The 9,205-nt window shown below is 49.3% G+C and overlaps 1 protein-coding gene across 1 annotated transcript in view; it reads left to right on the plus strand.

Annotated features, from left to right (window-relative positions):
• PIK3C2B (phosphatidylinositol-4-phosphate 3-kinase catalytic subunit type 2 beta) overlaps window positions 1–8,369 on the plus strand; it is a 73,781-nt gene extending 65,412 nt beyond the window's left edge. The window contains 5 exon segments of the mRNA XM_070397181.1: window positions 863–980; window positions 2,839–2,920; window positions 3,277–3,383; window positions 7,443–7,571; window positions 7,903–8,369. Coding sequence (XP_070253282.1) covers window positions 863–980; window positions 2,839–2,920; window positions 3,277–3,383; window positions 7,443–7,571; window positions 7,903–8,091 — 625 coding nt within the window. The 3' untranslated portion in view covers window positions 8,092–8,369.
• Window positions 8,370–9,205: the final 836 nt, after the last annotated feature.

The raw sequence follows: 9,205 nt of genomic DNA on the forward strand, positions 1-9,205 counted from the left end.
GGAATATATGCCTCAAAAAGAAGGAAATTCTGGCACATGCACAGGGGTGGGGAACGTCCAGCCCGCAGGCCATATAGGCCCTCAAAATCATTTGGTCTGGCCCTGCCGAGGCATGAGGGGTGAGTTAATTAAAAGTTTGACCAAATACAGCAGGCTAATTTTTAAGTTGATAATTTTGTGTGGCCCTCGAATAATGTTATAAATATCCAAATGGCCCTTGGCAGTAAAAAGGGTTCCCCACCCCTGTGCTACAATGTGGATGGGCCTTGAGGACATTATGCTAACTGAACACCAGTCACAGAAACACAGATACTATGTGACATTCCACTTACATTAAGTACTTAGAATAGTCGAATTCATGGAGACAAGAAGTAGAATGGTGGTTTCCCAGGTCTGGCGGGGAGGGGGAGCATGGAGAGTTGTTTAATGGGTAGAATTTCAGTTTTGCAAGATGAGGAGTTCTGCAGAGAGATGGTAGTGATTGTTGCATTTGTGTGTGAATGTACTTCATGCCCCTGAACTTGATACTTGCAAATGGTTAAGATGGTACATTTTGTTAAGTGTATTTCACCACCAATTTTTTTTTAATGATTTTTACCTTGATGGGGTACACTGGGGGCTCCAAAGCCCCTGAGGCGCTTCTGGGGACCCATAGGGCTCTCCCCAACAGTGTGACTTTCTTCTCTGGGGTTCTTGACACTGTGTGGGGGGTGACCTGGGCACAGACATGGGGAGCTGGAGTGGGTGGGGGTAGGGGTGGGGTGCGGTCCCTGGGAAGAAATGTGGGTCAGGTGACTGAAAAATGCAAATAACATGTGACAGAAGCCTGTTTCCCGTCTTACTTACCCTCGCCCCGCCCTAGCTTCCCAAGTCGCTTCCTGATTGGCCGCCCGAGGGGAGAGGCGGGGGCCGAGCGGCGGAGGGAGGAGCTGAACGGCTACATCTGGCATTTGATCCGCGCCACCCCAGAGGTGGCCGAGGTGGGTGGCGTGGCCTCGGGGCGGGCTGTTCGGGCGCCGGGCGCCGGTGTGGAGGGGAGCGGGGGGAGACTGCGGAAGGTGCGGAGCCCAAGGGCAGTCAGGAGGACACTGGCTCCTCTGGTCTGCCCTGCTCTGCAGAGGCGGAGGGGCGAGGTGGCGGCTCATCCTCAGGGGTCAGGCACGGTAACCAAGGACATGATGCAGACACGCACACAGTCAGATGCTCGCCCAGAAAGGAACTCGGTCCCGAGGAAAGGAGTTTTTTGAGCAGGTGGCGTGTGTATCTGTTCCTGGGCCGCAGCTCTGTAGTTGCCAGCCAGCAACCACTTCGAGATGATTTTATGAGAAGGAGCGCCTTTGGGAGCCAGCAAGCAAGGACCCACGGAGGTTGTTCCCAGAGCAGTGTGTCCCTCAACGAGGCATCCAACCCAAGAGCGTTAGGGGAAATCATGCATAAACATGAAGGCAGACGTCCTCCTTGCACGTCTTGGTGGGGGCATTCCAGGTTGTACATGCATCGCGTGTTCAAAAACGGCAGAGCATCTCTGCCCCCGGGTAGAGGAAAGTGCAGAGGAGGGCATGGGAGGGTCCTCAGCCTGCCCCAGCCTCTCAGGTGATTTCCGCTGGTTCACTTCCTGGTCCTGAGAAACATCCCAGGCTTGGTAACAGTTCTAGCAGTGAAACTTGCAAATTACAAGGTAGCATTGCACAGACCTTATACGTTGTAGAGTGATCTAAGTGGGTGCTGGCTAGGAAATAATTCAAAGCAAGACCCAAACCACAAGAGAACATTTAGTGGGTAAATTACAGGGGTGGAAATTCCTAGAAGAAATGGGCTTGGCAAACAAGCTCTAGAGCAGCGGTTCTCAACCTGTGGGTCGAGACCCTTTGAGGGGTCGAACGACCCTTTCACAGGGGTTGCCTAAGACCATCAGGAAACACATATATAATTACATATTGTTTTTGTGATTAATGACTATGCTTTAATTATGTTCCATTTGTAACAATGAAAATACATCCTGCATATCAGATATTTACATGACGATTCATAACAGCAGCAGAATTACAGTTATGAAGTAGCAACGAAAATAATTTTATGGTTGGGGGTCACCACAACATGAGGAACTGTATTAAAGGGTCATGGCATTAGGAAGGTTGAGAACCACTGCTCTCGACTGAGAGAAAGGAAGGGCCCTGGAGCTTGGGAGTGAGGAAGCTGATGGTAAGGTGCCCAAGGCCAGGAGGGGAAGGAGGAAAGGAAAGACAGGGCTGCTCTCGCTTGGAGTCTTTTATCCTAAGGGTGGAGATTTTAGGGAAGGTCCCAGGGGAAGATCGCAATAGAATTTTCGGTGGTTTTCCAGGTGTGTCCTTTCAGGGTTGTGTTCTCCATTGATTGGCCTGCGCCAGGGCAGGGTCATTATCAAATGCAGCTGATCCTTACCTCAGCGTGGCTGGGTTTGTTGCTTTTCTGGGCCTGGAGCTGAAATACAACTGAGGCCTAGATGTTATCTCCAGGGAGGAAAGGTGAGGGAATCCAAACCGCAGGGCCAGGGGCCAGCGCTATGCTAGTGGAGGAAAGGTCACCCTCAAGGAAGGTCTCACCCTACAATTGATTGTCCATTGTTAGGCACCTGGGGCTTTCCCTCCTGGTGACCTTCTGCAGCCTGCTCTGTATCGTCCTTGCTCTGCTCACATCTGTCTGTCTACCACACCGTGGCCCAAGCAGGAACTGCATGTTACACTTGGTTGTTATGCGTAATAAGTCTCTTTTAATCTGGGACAGTTCCTTTTCTTTTCTTTTTTTTATTGGGCCCTTGTCTTGTTGAAGAGCCACCCCTGTTTTCTGATTCCATTCCAGTGTGATTTGGTATATACCTTCTTCCACCCTCTGCCCCGGGACGAGAAGGCTGCGGGCACCAGCCTGGCCCCCAAGTCCTCAGGTACAGTGCCTTCTCGGTGACATGTCCCTCTGCACCGTTCCCAAGGGTAACTTCTGCCCCACCTCTCCCCAGTTCTCTCTTCTTGCCTGGTCTCTGTTCCTTCGCTTACTGGCCAGAGAACCTGGCTTCCCACTCAGGCTCTGGGTCCTTTGCTCTTTGGGCAGCTCCCCAGGGACTGGATGTTCAGTGGGTGATCACACAAGTTGGACGGACCCATCCCAACCCAACTCATGTCCGCAGATGCCGCTTGGCAGTCCCCCAGGGATTTCAGAAACCCAACATGGAGATACCTGCCCGGAACGAGGTGGGGACAGGGCTGGCCTCGTGACCTTTCTCTGTGTCCTTTGTCCCCACAGAGGGCTCTTGGGCCCAGCCGGTCGAGAAGGTGGGAGGGGAGGTGAAGCTGTCCATCTCCTACAAAAACAATAAACTCTTCATCATGGTGATGCATATCCGGGGCTTGGTAAGTGCCTGCGCTGTCCTCATTTAATGTTTTTATCTTTCTCCTGGTGCTTTTCTGATGGGTCAGGCCTGCTCTGCCCCTGTTTCATGAGGGTAACCCCAGGGTTGCTGGGTACTCGCCAAGGGGCCTGCTAGAGTGGTAGGCATAGAGTATGACCAAGCAATACTAGACACAGCCTCTCACCATCTGTGGTATTTGGCAAGTGGCCTAAGTACTCTGAGCCTCATTAAAATGAAGATAATGTTAGTATTTACCTCAAAGCGTTGTTATTAAATGAGATAATGCATTAAATGAGATAATGCATCCAGAATGCTTAACATAATGCTCGGTATTATTATGGTAATTATGGTGATTATAATAAGAGAGAGGACCAGGGGTGTTTTACTTGACTGTAGACATAAGGCAGCCACATGACCACCTTGGAGCATAATAAAGGCAGTATATAATTACTAAAATTTTTGATATGGCCCTGACTAGTTTGGCTCAGTGGATAGAGCGTCAGCCTGCGGACTGAAGGATCCCAGGTTCGATTCCAGTCAAGGGCATGTACCTTGGTTGCGGGCACATCCCCAGGAAGAGGTGTGCAGGAGGCAACTGATTGATGTTTCTCTCTCATCGATGTTTCTAACTCTCTATCTCTCTCCCTTCCTCTCTGTAAAAAATCAATAAAATATACTTTAAAAAAAATTTTGGTATGATTCTAAGAACGTTGTGAGTGGAGGGGGAAGGGAACTATTATTGAATACTCGGCACTGCGCTGGACTTTTGTAGGTTGGGGCATTGAAACTTGAACTTTGGAATCAGACAAACCTGGGTTTCACTCTTACAACATCATTCATTCATTCATTCATTCATCCATACAACAAATGTTCACCTAGTGCTTACTGTGAATCAGGCTCTGCTACCCTAACCCTGGGTACAGGGTAAACAAAATCCTTGCCCTAAGGGAACTTACATTCCAGTAGGAAGAGGCAGACAGACAAATATGTGGCAAGTGCTCTGACGAGAAATATAGCAGAGAAATAACACAGGGGTGAATGAGGGTAGTGGCAGTTTTGCGACTGGGGAGAACACAGCTGACTAGAGGACATAGTCAGGACTCTGGCTTTTACCTTGAGTGAGATGCGAAGCTTTAGAGGGTTTTGAGCAGAGGCATGTAAATCAAAATTAATTTTAGAGAGTAATAAAGACTGAAGAAGCATTCATTTGAGCAAAAGGAGCTGTCACCAGGGAGACACAGGTTCAGTTAGCAATCTAACTTGTCTTCCACCAAGCCCTGGCCCGTGTGGCCCAGCTGGTTGGAGCATCAGCCCATGTACAGGAAGGTCGTGGGTTCGATTCCTGGTCAGAACACATAACTAGGTTGTGGATTTGTACAGGAGGCAGCCCATTAATGTGTCTGTCTCAAATTGATTTTTTTCTCTCTCTCCCTTCATCCCTTTCTAAAATTAAAAGTAATAACTTTTTTTTTTTTGCTTCACCGTAAAAAGGGAGGCTATCTTTTAAAAAAAATTTTTTTTATTGATTTTTAGATATCGAGGAAGGAGAGAGAGAAACATTGATGGAACATCAATGGGCTGCCTCCTGCATGCCCCCTACCCAGGGCTTAGCCCAAAACCCTGACCAGGAATCAAACGAGCAACCTTTCAGTACACGAGAGGAAGCCCAACCAACCGAGCCTACCAGCAGAGGGTGGGGACTGTCTTTTATATAGAAAGTTCCTGCCCAAGTTCCCAATTTCATGCAAATGAGATTTCCAATTTATTCAGTTCTGCTTGGTCATTATGAAGCAGTTCTGATTAGACAGGGCAGGTCTTAGTACAGTGATGGCGAACCTATGGCACCTCTGACACGCGAACTCATTTTTTTGGTTGATTTTTCTTTGTTAAATGGCATTTAAATATATAAAATATCAAAAATATAAGTCTTTGTTTTACTATGGTTGCAAATATCAGAAATTTTCTATATGGACACGGCACCAGAGTTAAGTTAGGGTTTTTCAAAATGCTGACACGCTGAGCTCAAAAGGTTCACCATCACTGTCTTAGTACCTTGGTCAAAAGACTCCATCAGGAACTCTCTTACAGTAGTTGACTCAGCTGATGTAAATAGGTAGGGCATAGTGCTAAACGCTGAGAGTTCAGCTCAGGTTCTTCCTGGTATACAGAGTACGTGAGAAACCCCTGCCAGCAAATGGCCTTTAGGCTCTTATTACTCATACAATTTGGGTTGACCATGGGGACTCCATCTCAGCAGAAAAATTCCTTCTTGGGTTTCACATCAAATCAATCTTTCTTCTACAAACATAAGATCTAACTTAAGATTTAAAAGGATCAGGCTGAAAAAAAATAAAAAAATAAAATAAAATAAAAGGATTAGACTGGGTGAATCAATAGTTGGTTGACCCCGAGGAAGGAACTTAATCTGACTCATTTTTTCACCTCTTAGGGGATTGCTTGGATCAATTAACAAAATAGACGAAGACACTGGGCTAGGCAGGGAGACATCTGGGGATATGATGGTTCATTCACAACAGACCAAGTATATGGCACACCCTGAGCATTTGTATAAAAAGTATAAACTGGATATAATAGGCAATCTGACTGATATTTTAGTAGAACACCTAACATGGTAGATTTTTTAAAAAGGTTTTTGATTGGTTTTCAGAGAGGAAGGGAGAGGGAGAGAGAGAAACACTGATATGAGTGTGTAATGTTTCCTCCATGTCCCGCGTGGTTCAGGGTTCAGGATCTGGAAGAGGAGCCGCACACAAATGAAAGAGAGGAGACAAGAGATAATTTGGAAATTGGGGGGCCAGGCGAGAGCCCATCCCAAAAGGATGGACTCCGCTTGTGCTTAGGCCTTGTCATCCTTTTATTGAGTTTGGGATACACCCATAGCCCTTAGGCAGGCAAGTTCCAGTAACAGGCAGACTATCTTTAAAATATATATATATATATATATATATATATATATATATATATATAATTGATTTTTTTTTACAGACAGGTAGGGAGAGGGATAGAGAGTTAGAAACATCGATGAGAGAGAAACATCGATCAGCTGCCTCCTGCACAGCCCCTACTGGGGATGTGCCTGCAACCAAGGTACATGCCCTTGATTGGAATCGAACCTGGGACCCTTCAGTCTGCAGGCCGACGCTCTAACCACTGAGCTCAACCGGTTAGGGCAATAGTCAGCAAATCGCGGCTGCGGGCCACATGCAGCTCTTTGGCCCCTTGAGTGTGGCTCTTCCACAAAATACCACATGCGGGCGTGCATGTACAGTGCGATTGAAATTTCATGGCCCATGCGCAGAAGTCAGTGTTTGGAAAGGAGATAGATGAAACAAGTATACAAGACGAGTGTGGATGGGAGAGTTGGAAGGAGTCGACCTCAGGTTTTTTAGCAAAGGCCAGCTTAGGAGTACCTTAATTAAGTTAATAACAATGTACCTACCTATATAGTTTGTTTAAACAATTTGACTCTCAAAAGACATTTCAGTCGTTGTACTGTTGATATTTGGCTCTGTTGACTAATGAGTTTGCCCATCACTGGGTTAGGGCAAGGCAGACTATCTTATCAGTAAGGATATACATGACTATCTGGTAGGGAAGTTGCTTCAGCTACCTTCATCTGGACTGAACAGTGGGTGCATAGCTCTGACCTTTGCCAGGGCTTCAAGGGTCACCAGCATTCCGGGCTCCTTGTCCACACCCCTCTGCTAGAGAAGACAATAGGCAGCTTCCCACAGTGAAAGTGAAACATAGGTTAGCTGCTGCAACCCAAGCATGTGCCCTGACCGGGAATCTAACCGGCAGCCCTTCTTCACTGCATTCGAGGACCAGTTGAGCCACACCGACCAGGGCCTAGGGTAGATATTTTTATCAGAATGGAGTGAGCTGGGAAGCAGCCAAATAAATTACTATGCATTGCAAGAAGCCAGGTGTGGCAGCTGAGAGTCTGGATCAGGGCGTGATCACAGTGCTGGTGATAAAGAGGCAGATGCAAGAATCTTCATCTTTTTTGTTTGTTTGTTTGTTTTCATTCTCTTTGTAGCAAGTGCTCCAGGACGGGAATGACCCTGACCCCTATGTGAAGATTTACCTCCTTCCTGACCCTCAGAAAACCACTAAGAAGAAAACCAAAGTGGCCCGGAAAACGTGCAACCCCACCTACAATGAAATGGTGTGTGGGGAAGGCGAGCGGGTGGGGCGGGGGCTTGTAAATGAAGTTGAGTTGGAAGGTGGCCACACCTGTCCCTTTAGGTATTGTCTGTGGCTGCACCCCTGTTGCAGCTGGCAGGGTTGAGTAGTTGGGACACAGACCAGACGAGATGACCTGGAAAGCCAGGTTTCCTATCTTGCCCTCTACATGGAAAGTTCTCCAAGCCTCAGGGTTGGGCTTCCACAGCTGGGGTGTGTCCGCCTCCATGGACCGAGTGACCGCAGACTCAAGCATCGCCCTCTGCCCCGTTCCCCCCTCACCGCGTCCCTCGTCCCCATCTCTGTGTGTGCAGCTGGTGTATGACGGGATCCCCAAGGGAGACCTGCAGCAGCGGGAGCTCCAGCTGAGTGTGCTGAGCGAGCAAGGATTCTGGGAGAACGTTCTCCTCGGCGAGGTGCACATCCGCCTGCGGGAGCTGGACCTGGCCCAGGAGAAAACCGGCTGGTTCGCCCTGGGATCTCGGAGTCACGAGGCCTCATGAGCCCAGCAGGGCCCGGGCTGGTGGTGGAGCCGCGGGAGAGGACTCCTCCGGTGTGACCGGTGTGACCGGTCCTTTCCTTGTGCAGAGGCAGGGCCCTTGGCGGGCCTCACTGCCGTCCAGGGGAAGCGGCCTCTGTGGCCGGAGGCGGGCGCTGCTGTCCCCTCCGCTGCAGAATGAGTTTGAGTTGGTTGTGATGAGCAGTCCCGTGGAGGCTGTGAGGTTGCAGCAAAGTTTTAAGTTTACCTTGTGTCAAGGGAGCAAAGCCTGGTTTGGGGTGAGGGGTGCGGGGGCGGGGGGGGGGGGGCACTGTAGGATGAAGTAGCGTTTTAGGGAGGCTGGGTGGATATCTTTATTTTTATTTTTAAAAAATGAAATAGTAATGTTGTCCTAACTGGACAGGAAGCCTTGTGAGAAGGGACTTGCATATGCCCCCAAGTCAGAGAGAGGAAGCCCACTGGGACTTTTTGTATGACTAAGGTTCTGATTGGACTTCCCCCTAACTTGGTGTTTGTTTTTTTGTTTCTCTCTCTATAGGAATCGTTTGGGGTGGGGCCCAGTGGGTCCTCGGTTAGAGCCCCCGTCCCTAAGGGCAGCCAGGGAGGGGCAGGCAGGGCTGCGGGTGCCCTGCTGAGGCCTGCGCTGCCCGGCCTTTCAGGTTTTGCCTCCAGAGGAGAGCGATGATTGAAACCTGTGTGTGCACGGAAGGCCTTTCTTAGGGGTTCCGCCAAGGACCTGTGTTCAGGGACCCGTGCTCTTCTGGGGGAGTGTTTCCTCTGGTCTTCCCCTACTCGGCTAGGTCTTGCCCTGACTATGTATGTCTTCTACCCCTCCACTCTCGGCCCTTGTGGGAGCCATCAGGCCCCTGTGACTATGCTGGGGCCGCTTCCCCGAAGCTCTCTCCCTTCACTTTTCTCTGTGGGTGAAAGGCTGCCTGGGCCCTTGGTTTTGTCTCACCCGAGGGCATCTGCGCCCTGGGAAGGGGCCTCTGGGCTGCAGACCCCAGTGTGGCTCCCTGGAGGCCTTGCCCATAAGGCACCACTTCTTCATGCTGCTTCTCTCTCAAACTCCATTTCTGTCACAGTTTTTATAAGAATTTCCCTCATTCTGTGGGGCC

Source organism: Myotis yumanensis, unplaced genomic scaffold, assembly GCF_028538775.1.
Source record: "Myotis yumanensis isolate MYYU_CA2020_CCGP unplaced genomic scaffold, mMyoYum1.0.hap1 SCAF_17, whole genome shotgun sequence".
In the NCBI taxonomy this organism is placed as follows: Eukaryota; Metazoa; Chordata; class Mammalia; order Chiroptera; family Vespertilionidae; genus Myotis; species Myotis yumanensis.